Source organism: Ochotona princeps, chromosome 4 (assembly GCF_030435755.1).
Source record: "Ochotona princeps isolate mOchPri1 chromosome 4, mOchPri1.hap1, whole genome shotgun sequence".
Taxonomy (NCBI): Eukaryota; Metazoa; Chordata; class Mammalia; order Lagomorpha; family Ochotonidae; genus Ochotona; species Ochotona princeps.
The window spans coordinates 55,149,239-55,166,015 of record NC_080835.1 but is presented as its reverse complement, the minus strand read 5'-3'; the positions used below and the strand labels follow the sequence as shown (position 1 = coordinate 55,166,015).

General features: G+C 39.9%; 1 protein-coding gene across 3 annotated transcripts in view; it reads right to left on the bottom strand.

The window, feature by feature from the left end:
* Nucleotides 1-16,777, bottom strand: part of UVRAG (UV radiation resistance associated) — a 312,534-nt gene that overhangs the window by 57,508 nt on the left and 238,249 nt on the right. For all 3 annotated transcript variants that reach the window (XM_058663602.1, XM_058663603.1, XM_058663601.1), the window contains exon 13: nt 5,969-6,047. In XM_058663602.1, coding sequence (XP_058519585.1) covers nt 5,969-6,047 — 79 coding nt within the window. The remainder of the gene's footprint in view (nt 1-5,968; nt 6,048-16,777) is intronic.

Genomic DNA, 16,777 nt, shown 5'->3' with positions numbered 1-16,777 from the left:
AAGTATCATCTTTATCTTGATTATGCTCAAAGTTTTCCAGTACTGACCTCCAACCCTGAACTCCAGACCCATATATCCTTTTGTCTACTTAACGACTCTGAATTTGTGAAAACCAACTCAAACTTAGTATGTTCACAGCTGACCAATTCTGTGACCCCCAGTTCCAGGATTTTTCTTTGTTTTAGTAACTGGCTTTAGCCAGTTGTTCATATTCAAAATCCAGGGTCTTTCTTCCCTCGTCTCCCGCATTCAAATCATTAGTTCATCCCCTACAACATTTTAACATCTGTTCACTTCTGTCTCCATGTCTACCCGAGCTTTCTTGGTCTAAGCCATCATCAATCTCCAACTGATTTTCTGACATAGTTTCTAACTGGCAACTTTGCTTAAATTCTAGTTCCCTGTAATCCATCAGAACAGCTACAGCGCTCTTTGAAATAAACCAATAATCATGCCACTTCTTGCTTGAACAACTCATTTAATGGTTTCTATTTGCATACAGATCAAGATTAAAATGTGTAAATACACTCAACAGTTCACACTATGTGTTCCCTGGATAACTACCCCTCAATAGCGATGTTCCTACCACATAAGCCTTCTACCTGTTAACTGTTAACTGAACACACCAACTTCTTCTTCACCTTACGGCCTTTTCCATGGCTGTTCCCACGGCCTTGGGAACTCTGTATTAACAGCTCTTCGCGTCACTGCATCCTTGTAATCACTCCTGTCTTAGCACAACAGTCACTTCCTTGGTATTTAAGGTTTATTTGAAAACTCTGTCTAAACCAGGTCCCTCTCCAGTTTTTTTTTATTATATCACCTAATTAATTACTTTCATAGCACTTATCACAATCTAAAACTATTTTCTTTGTTTGCTGTATGTCTTCTTGCCATCAGACTATAAGGCAAAGACTTGTCTTTTTAAAAAAGTTTTATTGAGATACAGTTGACATAGCTTTCAATGCACCCACTTAAAGTGTATAATTTATGGCTTTTGGTATAATACAATGTTTTTTTTAAAATGCCAGAATATATATATTAAAATATGCCACCTAAACCATTTTAGGTATATAACTCATTGGTATTTATTGCCATCATAATATTATGCAGCTATCACCACTGTATTTCCAAAACTTTTATAGCATAAGTTTCATAGATATTATAGGTGTTCAACAACATATTAATCAGTTTTAAGCAAATCATTATTCTTTTTGAAGGTTTATTATATATATTTAAAGCATACAACACGATGTTTTGATACATACACTCAGTGAAATGGGTACAACAGTCAAGCTAACATGAGGAAACTTCAAAATGTGGGAAATGGAATTAAAAAGTAAATTTAACAGTAATTTTTTGAAATCCAAGTTTAGTTTTCATAATATGCATTTTCCATGAAGTTTTTGTAAACTTGCACATATTTTCACCTTACACAGTTACCATTTGAGTGTATGACCAAAGAACATACAAATATAAAATTTCCTGCTGTCAGAAAACACGATCCCACACTGAAGTGAAAGATGACAAGCTAAACTGTCCTCAACTCCATTTAACAATTATGAGTCCTCTTTACTTTGCAGGGTGATAATGGTGACCATACAGATCCATATGCACGTATTTTACAAAACATGTGACTCCCCAGTGGCTGGCAATGTCGTCAACTATCATCCCGTATCGTCCAAATTTGAGTTTCAATTGCTCCACTTCTGATTCAGCTCTCTGCTAATGCTTCTGGGAAACCAGTGGAGGATGGCCCACACATTTGAGCCCTGCATCCATGTGGGAGACCTGGCTGGAATTCCAGGCTCCTGGCTTTGGCCTGTTCTAGCCCTGGCCATTTTAGCAATTTGGGGACCGAACCAATGGGTGGAAGATATCTTTCTCTCTGTGTCTCGCCTCTTCTCTCTGCTAACTCTGCCTTAAATTTAAATAAACAAAATTCTTTAGAGATGGAAGGTCAGAGTCTTATAACTTATTTTTTCAAAATACTTTTTACTTTTTTGAATTTAAAGCAAAAACACTATGCTCTCCAAGTGTACTTATGAACTTCATGACAATTAGGGCAGAAATCTGAAAGTTTTTCTTAGCAAAGGCCCTGAACACAGGTACTGTGCCTTACTGACCTGCGGTCCCTACAGCAGTTCACACGCGGCTTCAGACAGCAGTGACAAGTGGAGGGGAGGCAGGCCTTGCAAATGCTCCCAGTTCTTCACCAACACCTGAGGAGTCCTACTGGAAAGTCTGTCTTTCTAAGCCTATGTTTTCAAATGTTGGGCTGGATAGAGCCCAAATACTGAAGTAACAAATATTACTAGGTTCTGTCATTTCCTCTACCAAAAAAAGTGATTTTACTACTACTTGTGGTTGTGATGAAAGGTCCTTTTGACTATTCAAACCCGCAACCAAATTACGGACACAGATTGAGATGACTTCACTCCTTTTGCCCCGGCACTTTAACACATGCCAATGCTTTCATCCACCTCCACTTATAAATTACTGAGGAGGGATCCTTTTAACAGTCTGATTTGTTCACATCTCTAGAGATGGGGTGCAAACAAGCCTGGCACAGAAGACAAACTCCTCCTTGAAAATACGTGTTCCTATACATGTGCATGAACATAAATCTTCAAAATGTGGAAGTATCTTGTACTTGTTTAGGAGCCGTAACAACCAACGTTGTTTGATTGGTTACAAATTAAAACGTGGAAAAGTGATGTAATATGGCTAAAGACAAAATGAAACCATCCCTGAAAAACACTGAGAGATAAAATCAGTAGTGCTGAAGTGGGAGGAAAAAAAAATAGCTAAAAGCCATAAATTTGCTAAAAGTATTTTCTCAAGTGTTCAAAAGGCAAACCCTTTGAGTATACTTTAAAATTTAAGAAAGTCTGTTTTCTTTAAAGATTTATTTATTACCAAGGCAAAGCAACAGAGAGGAGAGAAAGAGAGACAAAGATCTTCCATTTGCTGGCTCACTCCCCAGAAGGCTGAAATGGCCGGGTCTGGGTCAGTCTGAAGCTAGAAGCCAACAGCTTCAGACAGTTCTCTCACCCAGGTGTAGGAGCCCAAGCACTTGTGCTAATCTTTTGCTGCTTTCCCAGGTACATTAGCAGGGAGCTGGGTGGGAAGCAGAACAGCTGGTACTTGAACTGGTGCCCATATGGATGCCAGTCTCACACTTGGTGGCTTAATTTGCTATGCTACAACACTGGCCCCAAGAAGGCCTGCTTAAAGAAGTTTATTTGGCTCTTCCTTTTAAAACTGCAACTACAGCGATGAAACAAAAACAAAAAACCCCAAAACACAAAGAGCAAAATGCTTGCTCCCTATGGATTTGGAGTGGTTAACCTGCTGATTTTAGACACACACACATACACACACTCCCTAAAAAAAGTGTAAAGTTGGAATGGATACATAACTACCAGAAGTAATCCATTCTCAAATAGATGACTAAAGAGAGTTCAACATATCTGTTGCCACGGTTCAGTTAAGAATAAAACTGGGGGCCACTTGGAAAGTGCCCTCACACGGGGACCGAACCGGGGTTGCAGCTAAGAGAACTGACTTTCCTAGGTCTTCCACTGCACATGGTCAACTCCCACCTTGATCTTGCTTTCGAAGATAGCGAGGTCATTCTCAGTAGCTCTCTGCCACATCCTTCGGTATTCCCATTGGGCCTTGGAAAGAAAGTATGTGTGTGCGTGCACACGTGCATTTGTATTAGCCTGCACACACATATATCTGTAGGTCTGAAGCTGAGATTTATGAGGAAATCTTAGCATTTAGGCAGGAGCAGGTTCCATGCGAAAGCTAACAACAGCCTCTCAATATTAATACTCATGTGCTTGCAGGAAGAAACAGTATGACAAGGAGAGATGAACCTCTGAACTCAGATCAGAACTTAGTGCAACTAAATGATGCCAACCTTACTGAAGTCTCCGGTCCCTGTGGAATCCCTGTTCTCTTTCCAACATGGCTGACTTCACAGCTGGTGCTCCCTACTTCACTTCTTCCTTAACACCATCCTAGTCTGGGCACTTCTTGACCAGTTTTGTCAAAGCACCACCTCTCTCATGGTATGATCAGCAGAATACGAGCCAAGCAGCCTTCAAATTAAAGGTCTGCTTCTTTGGCTGAAATAGCTATCTGCCAGAAACCGAGGGAGGGAAAGCATCGTGTTGGGGGAATGGCACATGGAACGGTGAGTCATAGCCAGAGGCTGAGAGCAAGGTTGGGGTGAGGAACATGAGTTTGAGGGGAATTAACGGCAAAGCTGTATGACTGAGAGGGCATCAGCATGAGGCTCTGAGTCAAATAATTTAAGTGAGGGCTGCAAATTAGAAATCTGATCCAAGTTCAGAAAAGTATGACAATCTTAATTAAAAACAAAATTATGGAAGCTCCAACATTCAGCTGAGTTTGGTTGAGGAGAAGAAAGGCAGAGCTGACAGTACATGCAGGAATAACTCTAGATCAGACACAGGGACAAGGGGATTGTTCAGAAAGAGTTTCTATTCCTAAGGATGAAAGACAATTCAGGCTCATAAAAATAAAAGCACCATAAGCCTTCTTACTTCTGTAAAGCTGAAAGGTCAGAGGATACACCTGCTGGTGTTCTAAAATAACAGCCAAACTGTGGACACACATCCATGTTGTATTCTAACTGGACAGAAGTCCAAATACAAAATACTGACCTAGTCTTCCTTTTTTAAAGAAAAATAATTTATTTACTTGAAAGAAAGAGAGAGGGCCCAGAGCAGTAGCCTAGCGGCTAAAGTCCTCGCCTTAAACACACCGGGATCCCATATGGGTGCCAGTTCATGTTCTGGCAGCCCCACTTTCCTTCCAGCTCCCTGCTTGTCGCCTGGGAAGGCAGGCAAGGATGGCCCAAAGCTTTAGGACACTGCACCCATGTGGGAGACCTGGAAGAGGCTCCGGGTTCCTGGCTTTGGATCAGCTGAGCCCCAAGTTGTTGCAGCCACTTGGAAAATGAATCATCGGACGGAGGATCTTCCTCTCTGTCTCTCCTCCTCTCTGTATATCTGACTTTCCAATAAAAATAAAATAAATCTTTAAAAAAATAAGAGAGAGAGTGAATGAACACGAATGAATAAAATATCTTTTATCTGTTGGTTTTTATCTGTTGGATCCTCAAAGGGATCCAAAAGCCAGGGTTGGGCTAGATCAAACCATGAGCCAGAAACTCTGTCTAGGTGTCCCACATGGATGTCCAGGTCTCCCACATGCCAGGTACTTGGATCATCTTCTGCTGCCTTCCCAGGTGTATTAGGAGCAAGTCAGATTGGAAGTAGAGCAGCTAGGACTCACATCAGTACTCTGACATATGATGCCAGTGTTGTAAGTGGCAGGCCTCTAGTCTTCCATCACAGCCAGAAAAATTATGAAACATTTACCAATTATGCTAAAATATGCTACATAATTGTTTCAGCAAAATAAAAATTCATGTATCAGATAGTCTTACTGTAGCATGTAAACAATATTAATCAAGTGGGTTAATAACTGAAATGATGCTGAGAGAGCCACAAAAAAGCAAAAGCTCGGTTAGAAGGACCACATGCTCTATTTTTTCACTTGGGCCCTGGAGATCATTAAGGACTTGCCAAAGCATTAAACTTTTACTTCATAAACAACAATGTAAAATGAGTCCCTAGGCCTGGGTGGAAGAGAGGAAACTGATTTCTAGTCAAGCTGCAGTAAAAAAGAGTATAAAGGCCACATATTCTAGTGCATTCTATCAAGGAAAGAACACAGAAAAGAGTTTCTAAAGTTTGAAGGATTCCAATTCATACCCATGGGCTCTCTACAGTCACCATAAGACCACAGAGTAAGTTGTTTAGATGATGCAAGGGTCAAACACAACACTTACTTAGAAAGAAGGTGAGCAGTCCAAGGAAAGAGGCTGTAATGTTTGACGTAGGAGCAGGGGTAAAGAAGAGTTACTTACCTGTGCTATATTTTTGTTCAGAAGATAGACACCATAATCAAATTGCAACTTCTCCCCTCCTTTCGGATAGAGTGGAAACCTAAGAAAGGTAAATAGGATCAGAGTTTTCCAAAACGGAGAAAATACACCTCCAACTTGTTGACAGGACGAAACTTCTCAGCATAGCATAAACACCTCATGAATTGTTCCAGTCACTGTTATCTACTAACATCTTCATAATATTAGTCAAATCAGACCAACAGTTATTACTTTCAAAGGATCAACTTGATGGTTCATACAACAAGGGTCTAACAGATGATGGAGTGGGGCACCAACTCCAAGGAGCTGAGGCCACTGCTCTCACTGATTGTTATCCTAAGATTAAGATCCCTGAAGTTCTTCCCTCTAATATATTGGATCTGACATTCAAGTTCTACTAAACATGAGAGGAAAACTAAGGGGAAAAAAGCAGGCTTAAAAGAAATACATAAGATCTCTGCTTCTTTTAAGGTGGCCAGTCAAATTAACAGTGCCAACATGAGCCAAAATCCAATCAAGATTTCATGTACACATCCAGGGATGCAACTACTCTGAGGCAACATGCTCAGGCGATCAGGCTCTCATCAGTGACTTTCCACTTTAACCTGACTCATAGAAGACACACAGCACAAGATCTGGGTCCTAACGACAGTGAGTTATTTTAAAGCCAATTTTCCCTGCTAGGTTCCCCTTCCTCATATCTGTAAAGAAAGAGGAAAAGATTAGAACAAATTTCTATTCTAGTCATTTCCTCCCAGAGTCTAAAGATCTAACATAAAATTTTATCATCTGGATTAGGTTTCTCTACAAACAGATGAATTGTAATTTATAACTTAGATCAAGAAGAAAACTTGATTTTCCTCAGTTTTCCAATATATGATTGCTCTCAAGATAAAATAATCTTGTTGAAATGCATGGTAAGTGACAATTACTGGATATCCTTAATTGCAAGTGTCTTAATTGTTTGAAGAAGAAAAAAAATGTATTCTGTCAAGCTCAGAAGAGACTGTTTTCTAAGGGAAATAAAAGAAAGGAAATAATTTAGAAGTTTTACATCACACTCTCAAGAGTTGCTGGTTATATAGTATCCAAAAGATAAACTTGCTATAATGTAAAGTTATAAGCACTGGGGAGAGAGCAAGGTCATGCACTATATTTATTCTCTACTAAGGGAAACCAAATGCTTCAGACACTCCTCAAGAAGATATAACTTTATATTTAATTGAAACAGTGAAAAAAAAACTAGGACATGTGGTTTAGCTTCAAATTTCAATGCATAAAAATGATAACAAAGCAAAATAAGGATAAGCAATGTACAACTCTAGGCTTGTGCAGGTGTCTGGGAATAATTCAAACACACATGGAGCAGCATGCAAAGAAACTACACACTTGCAAAGACATACAAAGGGGCACTTTAAAGGAATCTGCCAGAGTCCTAAAGCTCTGTATTGTGTAGTTGTTTTTCTGCAAGTCACCAAGTTCAGACTATCTGAACAACTCTCTAAATCCATAGCTGTCTCCATTTTCAAGCTATAAATCCAGAAACTGTTTCATATGTTGGAAGGTAAATTGAGAATAGCATGCATTGAAAATCAGGCCTTTCCATCCCTGAAAAATGGCTCTTACAACACTTGGCTTTATGATGACCTCAATGAGACTTCTTTATAGAGAAGGCACAAGGTATGCATGTGAAGTTAAAACAAATCTAAAGCATGTTTAGAGCCAAAGGTTGAAAGAGGGCAATACTAATATAGATCAAATATTAGGACAGAGTTTATATTGCTTTCAAATTCTTAATGGGTCACTTCAAGTTGAACAGTGTAATAGCTTATAACTATCATACATTCATTTTACTTTGCAAAAGTATATGGATTTATAGATCCATTAAGCATTTTGGGAAAATGGAATTCATTTTGAAGGTCAAAACCTATTACCATTAGAACATAAGATACAAGTCAAAGACATTTTATTTCAGTGCAGATGGAGAATAAGATTAGCAAAATGATAGAAGGCTTAATAAGATGTGGTTATTTAACTACAATGAGGAAAGTCTCTAATACCTCAGACAGACTGCATTAGAGGGAAGCATTACAGTAACTAAAGGGAAGATGAACTATGTATTTCCTATTAACACAGTTATTATTTTATTAATTATCACATGAAATTAAAGTCGTCACACATATTTTTAAAATTAAGCATTTTTAAATTATTCAGTGTGCAGAGTATAAAATCGGTGGATTAGAAAGTAATAGTTTATGCAACACAATTCCATCTGAGGGTTACTGTCACTGTAACTCACACCAGGTGGTGCAGAGTGACTGGGGAGAACTTACAGACCTCCAGCCTTAATTATAGGATTCCACATTTATCTACTGTGTATAATCTTTTCGTGGTGGACCCTCACATTGACTTTAGTAAATTTGTAGTCCTTTCTTTTTCCAGTCTGTCTCTAATTTTATATTCACTGTGTGATCATTATTAATGTGTGTCTATTAGCATACTGTATGCTCCAAGAGGGTGGAAACAGGTCCTGTTGTATCCCTGTTTCACCTCTCTGGTCAAGTGGCTAGCCCTGTTACTTGTGGATACTCAGTAAGAGTATGCTGGATGGAAGAAAACAGATTATGTGTGAAAAAGATCTGGAGCTCTTCAGCACACAGCAATTCCAATGTGAGTAGAGGATTAGGCCTGAGTATAAAAGAGCTAATGTGGTCCCAGACTGTGTTAACAAATGCAAACCAGCTAAACTGGATAATGTACTTAGTGACAACTACCTTGGCTAACATATATTACCAACATAGACACATTATTGCAGCATAAGGTAGTAATTAACATATAAACACTTACAGAGATAAAATGCATAAGGGCTCTAAAATACTCGGAAAAAATGTAACAGAAATGGGTTCTGAATCTTTCTTTTTTAAAAAATACAAAATTATTGGGAGAATGAAGATGGTGGAAGAGGGTAAGACACATTTAAACAGATGGAGAAACATTAGCCAGTGTGAAGCAGACAAAGCACATTCCAGGAAATAGGAGAGGACAGAACGACACAAGGGGAGCCCACCTGGAGACTGACGGACGCGGGAGAGCAGTAGACTCAATGGTGTGGTGTTGCAGTGACCAATACCCCAGCTGCATCCAGAGAACGGCAATCTGAGCAGCACCGGCAGCTGGAACTCCACCAACAACAAGGTGGGAAGGGGCGTTCACCAGGAGCTCAGGAGGTGAACCCAGACAAAGAACTGCCCATCCTGCTGGTTTCTTTAACTTGACCAGGAGCAGAGAGAGAATAGCAGATCCCAAACCCGGCGGTGTGGGACAGGGTGGATTTCAGAGTCTAGTCCTCCCTCTAGAGCCAAATTTTTATAGGCAGGCATAGGCAGTATTGTGCAAGCACTGAGCTGGAAGTGAACTGATTTCTGGCGCAATGAACTGCAACAACGTGGTATCCTACAGGTTCCACTCAAGATAGGTCTGGGTAGCCCTCAGACCTAACGACCAGAACAAAAACTAGCACTGGCACATCAGGTGCCATTTTGTACAGTGTAGAAAACTTTAAGACTGTAGGGACAACAGTGAGCTGCACATGCGCTGAGCTGGGAGCTAACTCCCTGAGCTCAGTGCATTGCACTGGCCCCACAGGGACAATAACACTGACTTCAGCATCTTATGGGTGGGGATTTCCATGGGGAAACTGAAAACTTAATTCACTCAGTAAGAAAAAACACAGAGGGCCCGGTGGCGTGGTCTAGCGGCTAAAGTCCTCGCCTTGAAAGCCCCGGGATCCCATATGGGCGCCGGTTCTAATCCCGGCAGCTCCACTTCCCATCCAGCTCCCTGCTTGTGGCCTGGGAAAGCAGTTGAGGACGGCCCAATGCTTTGGGACACTGCACCCGCGTGGGAGACCCGGAAGAGGTTCCAGGTTCCTGGCATCGGATCGGCGCGCATCGGCCCGTTGCGGCTCACTTGGGGAGTGAATCATCGGACGGAAGATCTTCCTCTCTGTCTCTCCTCCTCTGTGTATATCTGGCTGTAATAAAATGAGTAAATCTTTAAAAAAAAAAAAAAAACACAGAGAAAAGAATCTTTAGATGAAATGATTCAAAAAGTGGAGCAGGAACCCTTAAACATTGTTGGTGAGTACAGTATACACACGATGGAACGTGGTCTGGCAGTGACTTTCAAAACTAAACATACATATTTATTCAAGAAAAATAAGCAGCTTTGTTCACATCAATTAAAAACTGAAAGTGATCTCAGAATCTATCATCAGGAAAGTGGACAAACTATGATAAATACTTTTTTGTACAGTGGAATACTACTCAGTGAAAGAAAATAAACTACAGAACCACAGAAAAACGGGACGCTAAAGATGTCGAGAGAAGCCTTATGTGAAAGTTTATACTGCACGCTTCCATTTATGTTAAGTTCTAGAACTGGTAAAATCAACTTATGGTTAAACAATGGTTGCCTAGGGCACTTGGGGGAAGACAGTGATTTACTGGAAAGGAGACAGAGGGACATGTCTAGGGAGACTTAATGTTCTGTATTTTGAAAGGGGTTGGATTGCATTACACAATAGATATATGGAACTAATAGAATTCAGACTGGCAATTTAAGACTTGCATGTTTAATTATAAGTAAATTTCACCTCAAAAGGAAAGAGAGCCATGAACAAATATTGAGCTCTCTAGCTAATCACATGTATAGTTAAGTATTGGGGTTAGGGAAGTGTACATCATCAAAATAAGCAGGTTGGCAGATGAACGCAGGGTGGGTTAATGGAAATACATGTATGTTATAAAGCAAACACAGCATAACAAAATGCTCATGTGTGATAGACACACAGGCATTCATATAAAATCCTCTTTGTACAAAATCATCTTAAGACAAAGTTAAATAAGTAAAAGAGTTAGCTAATAGTAAATGATAAGAGCAAACTCAGAGTAAGATAGAACACAGAAAAACAGTCGCCAAACTTTATTTCATACTGAGTAAGCAAAAAATTATGAACATAACCTCATGATATAGGTAATAATATAGTGATATATACATATTTTAAATGACATGCAACTACTATTGTTCAAACGTATTATAAGCACAAAGTATAAGTTATATTAAATAAAAACAAAAATGTTTTAAAAAAATTAGAGAATATGACAATATGAGGACTTGTCTGGATTCTGATTTGAAGAAACAATCTAAAAAAGAAGTTATGAAACAACTGGAGAAATTTGAACATGGACTATTTTATTGAAATGTTTATCTGAAAAACACAGTGACAGAGATAGGGAGACATGGACACACACACGGATAAGGTGGAGGAGCTGGCTTACTTCTCAAATGGCTGCAACAGATGGCAAGGCCAACTCAGGAGTCCTAGTCTTCCAGGTGGGTAGCAGAGGCCCATATACTTGAGCCATCATTTGTTGTTTTTCAAGGCACATAAAGCAGGAAGTCGAATTGAAAGAGAAGTAATGCTGGTTGGGTGGCTCAACAGTCTAATCCTCCCCTTGTAAGCGCTGACATCCCATATGAGTGCTGGTTTGTGTCCCTGCTCCTCCACTTCCTATTCTGCTCTCTGCCTGTGGTCTGCGAAAGCAGTAGAGAATGGCCCAGGTTCTTAGGCCACTGCACCCACATGGAAGATCTAGAGGAGGCTCCTGGTTTCCAATTGGCTCAGCTCTGGCTGAATGAACTTTGGGAATGAACCAGCAGATGCATGATCTTTCTCTCTGTCTCTCTTTCTCTCTGTAAATCTGCCTTTCCAATAAAAAATAAGTAAGTCTTAAAAATAATAAAATTGAAAAAAAAAAACCTCGGGACTCAAACTCTGCTATGGGATGCTGGCAGTATGATCTACTGTGACAGAATAGCAGCCATGAATAATTATTTGATGGCACTAAGGAATTGCTATCTATTCTTTCATATGTGATAATTGCACGGTCATTATATTGGAAAATTCATCTTTCAGAAATACAGAAGTTTTTATAAGAAAGTTATGATATCAGGATTTACTTAACATAATCATTTTGAATGAAGAGAGTGGTGGAAGGGATACAGATAAAACAACATTAGTGATCATCGGTTTCTCATTTGTTTTGGGTCTGTTTCCTTCAAATAGAATGTGAACTCTAAGAGTTTATACAACTGTTATTAATGTTGTTTACTACCATAATCCTAGTATTTAAAAAACTGCCCAATATAGATGTTCAATAAATGTAAACATTTAAAAACCACAATTAATTTTCACATTATATCATAGTCTTCCTCCTCCTAAATATCATCATCATATTCTGAACACAAGTCAGATATCTTCTCCTAGGTGTCACACAGGCATTTGAAATTCCACATGTTCTGAATAAAGAATACAGTCAAGTGCCACACAATAATATTTTGGTCAACAACAGATTGTATATAATTCCATCCACCTATGTGCTCAAGCTAGAAACCAATGGTCCCTTTTGTCAAAAATGATCTTTTCTCTGTTCCCACTTGGTTCACAGTTATTCACCGTTGAATAATCAACCCACCTATCACCTACTCCAGGAGGCCCTCTCTGACGTCCCTCCCTGCTTTCCAGGCCTGGAGGAGAGGCTTTTCTTCTGAGTTCCTGCTCTTCTGTGGCACTTTGTGAACCTTCTGCTATTCATATATCTCATAATGGTTTGTTACATGTCAATCCTAAATCTTAAATAAGTATTTCCACTAATATTAGGTACAACACTTGAAGGACTCAGAGTGTACCTTAAGTTCAATTTTTGCTAAATTGAATGCAATCATCTTTGATGATTCCTTTTCTACATTTAATTGGTCATCACGTTCCACTGACAAATGAACAAGTTAAAGAAAAAAAAAATAGCCATAACTGTTAAGTAGAAAGCTATGAAGGAGGCATCAGAGAGGGACGAAATTAATCATAGGTAGTTTCCTACAGGTTGAAAACTTAAAACTAGTTTTGAAGAAAGTGAAGGCAAGAATTTTGAAAGAAAGATCAAGGAGTATTTGAAATTATAGAAAAATAATTGATTATATATACGTATATTTATTATATTTATATATTTACAATTATATTATTTATTATGTATAAATATAAGTCTTAAACATTAAGTATATCTACTTTACCCAGGCACTGTTCTAGACTAGCACAAGTACACAAAGCAGGCAAAAGTATTCTTCTCATGAAGTTTACATTTCAGTGAGAAGCATGACCACCAAGAGTCACAGAAGAGGTAACATTTTAATAAAAACCTGACACAGAAGAAGTCTTGAAGCTATGAGAGTGTTCCAGGCAAAGAAGAGATGCTAAGAGCCTGATGTTCATGTTTGAGGGAATGAAAGGAGATCAGAGTGAGGAAAAGCAATAGGAAGGGCCCGGCGGCATGGTCTAGTGGCTAAAGTCCTCGCCTTGAACGCCCCGGGATCCCATATGGGCGCTGGTTCTAATCCTGGCAGCTCCACTTCCCATCCAGCTCCCTGCTTTTGGCCTGGGAAAGCAGTCGAGGATGGCCCAGTGCTCTGGGACACTGCACCCGCGTGGGAGACCTGGAAGAGGTTCCAGGTTCCCGGCTTTGGATCGGCGCGCACCAGCCCATTGCGGCTCACTTGGGGAGTGAATCATCGGACGGAAGATTTTCCTCTCTGTCTCTCCTCCTCTCTGTATATCTGACTTTGTAATAAAATAAAAAAAAAAATCTTAAAAAAAAAAAAAAAAAGAAAAGAAAAGCAATAGGAGACCAAGTCAGGCAGGCCATAGGTCTAGGGCATGCAGGGCCATGCAGGTCACAGTGAGGGTGTGGGGAAGCACAGCAGAGTTCTGAAATGAAGACCCAGGAATGGCTACTGCTCAGTAGGAATAAACTTCCAGGGAGGGAGCAACAAACAAACAAACAAACACACACAGAGAAGCAAAGGTCCAGGCAAGGGAAAACAGAGGTTTGCACAATGACAGTGGCCTCGATACGGTGACAAGTGGCTGAATTCGGCTATTCTGAAAACAGAGCCAACAGGATGTGTTAGCGGATGTTACACCAGATGTGAGAGGCACAACAATTAGGGATTACTTCAACATTTGGAGCCCAAGCAACGTTGCCACCTCCTGATAAAGTACAGGTGGCATCAAAATAGATACTTGGGGACTGAGAAGGAAACAGCGTGTTGGTGGCTGATAGTAACACGATTATGCTGAAAAGGTCAGCTAGGACAAAACTGTGCCACATTTTATAAGGTATCAGAAGGCCAGACTTGCTAAGGATAATGGGAATATCACATATTTTAAAAATCAGAATTGGGGGTTGTAAGTTTTAAAGATCACTCTGGCTGAAGTACAGGAGAGTAGGGCATGGTTTGGAGGCTATTGCAATGGGCAAGGCCAGATACGGTAAGTTCTGAGTAGCGGAGAGGGCAAATACATCTGAGCTGTAATTTGTGGGAAGGGCTCAAAGGACTTTATATGGGTGATGGACAAGCTATTAGAATTGTAAAAATGGGAGAGCCAAAGTTGGCCTTTTGGTTTCTCGATTGAGGAGCTAGGCAGGTGATGGGATCTGTGGTTCCAGAGAGTGAACGCTGGAGGAGATACATGTATCACACATGTTACAAACAGTTTATGTATTATATATATACACATAAAGTATATGAAGGATTTTCAGAAAGTTCATAGAAATTGTGGATGAAAAAAAACTCATCCATGAATTTTAAAAATATTTCACACCAAAATAGATTTAGCTGTTGATTCCATTTTCTGTGACATTTTGAAACTCACTTTTATTTTAAAAATAAATTGATTTTATAAAAATACAGTTATAAGAGAAATTTGAAGAAAAATACCAATTATGGAGTTGTAAATATTTGGACATGGAAGCCACAGGTATGAGTGAGACAGCCTGAAGAAATCACAGGGAAGAGAATCTTGGGAATATCAACAAAAATGGGGAACAAAAAGGAGAATGGATGGGATTGCATCAAAAGAAAGGAGGAAAACCAAGAGGTAGCTCATTTGAAAAGCTAGAGGGAGTGTTCATCTAAGAAGAACACTATCATCCATAGTCAAGTGCCACTGGCTGGTCAAGCAAAATTGAGAATATAGTACATCTTCTGGATTTAAAAATGACATGAACGCAGGGTCTGGCACAGTAATCTAGTGGCTAAAGTCCTTGCCTTTCACGCACCGGGATCCCATATGAGTGCTGGTTCTAATCCTGGTGGCCCCACTTCCCATCCAGTTCCCTGTTTGTGACCTGGGAAAGCAGTCAAGGATGGCCCAAAGCCTTAGGATCCTGCTCGCGTGTGGGAGACCCAGAAGAAGCTACTAGCTTTTGGCTTTGGATCGGCGCAGCTCTGGCCATTGCGGCCGTTGGGGAGTGAATCATTGGACAAAAGATCTTCCTCTCTGATTCTCTTCCTCTCTGTATATCTGACTTTTCAATAAAAATAAAATAAATCTTTTTTAAAAAATGACATGAGCTCAGGGCAGGCTGCTTTGGTAACACAGTGAATATGAGTTTAAATGAAGCTGTGGAAGATCCAGGCAGACTGGTGCAAATCCAGGACACCGGAAATGAGTAAATACAGATGACGACAAGCTTGGCAAGGACAGCAATGGAAAGATCAGTGACTTAGGAGCTGTCATGAGGCACAGCAGAAAGAGTGACTGCGGTGAGACGATGCAGGCTTCCTGTCCCCAGGTGAGCCCATGTCAACAGGAAGGATGAAGGAGAGTGATCGCGGGAGATGTAGATTATTCATTCAATCAGCTTCTCTGCCCTCTTTCCATCTTCCATCCTCTAGTTCACTCCCCAGATTGCTGCAATGGCCAGGGCTGGGTCAGGGCAAACCTAGGAGCCAGCCCTCTTCTACTGCTTTCCCCGGTGCACTAACAGGGAGCTGGACTGGAAGTGGAGCAGCTGAGACTGGAACTGACAGTCATATGATATGCTGACAGTGTAGGTGGTGGCTTAACTTGCAGCACCACAATGCTTGCCCCATGTTATTTAAATTTTTAATGTGCCAGCTATACTGTTAGAGTGTAGACACACAGATGGTCAAACACAGACATGGAGTTTAAAGTCCAGTGGAGTAAACAAATGTTGCTCATTTAATCACTCTAAAAACTGTACAATTTATAACATAAGTTTTTCGCAAGAGAGGAGAACTGTTCCACAAAAGAGGGAAATAAAGAGTCACTCCTTCAAAGAAGCAAGGGCCAGTACAGGTGGGCTGAGGATAGTTGTCAAGGAAGAGGCTGAGGCTGGAGAGGAAGATACATGGAAGATGATAACATTATTTTCCCTCATCCTCTGGGGGGAAAAAGAAAAAAGACAGAAAACACATAATGAGAGCTCCCATGAGCCAATCTGAAGAGGTTAAAATTGGTATGACAGGTTGTAAAAGTGCCATTCCAAAATTTTTAAATAGTCACATGATGAAAAGATTTACAAAAAAATATTCTTTGCCAATATAAAACAAAAATAATTTAAGATAGGTTGCACCATAAAAGAGAATGTAATTTTAGGAAAATAGAATTCCAAATAATTTCAGTAGGAAAGTTAAAAAATTACTCGAATTTTTTTTAATTTGGTGAGTTCTGTAGGGCTATGGAAATTGTTGAAGAACTCACTATCAATTTCCTTATAGAAACCTTCCAGTTTTTCCACACCCTTTGTGTAAATTGTTTAAAAAAAAAGGTCCACAGGCAGAATTCAGTGAACAGGGCAAAAATAAAGGATGGAAACCATGTCTTCTTTAATAGTCAATTTGTAAAATAAAAATTCTGCCAAGGAGATCAAA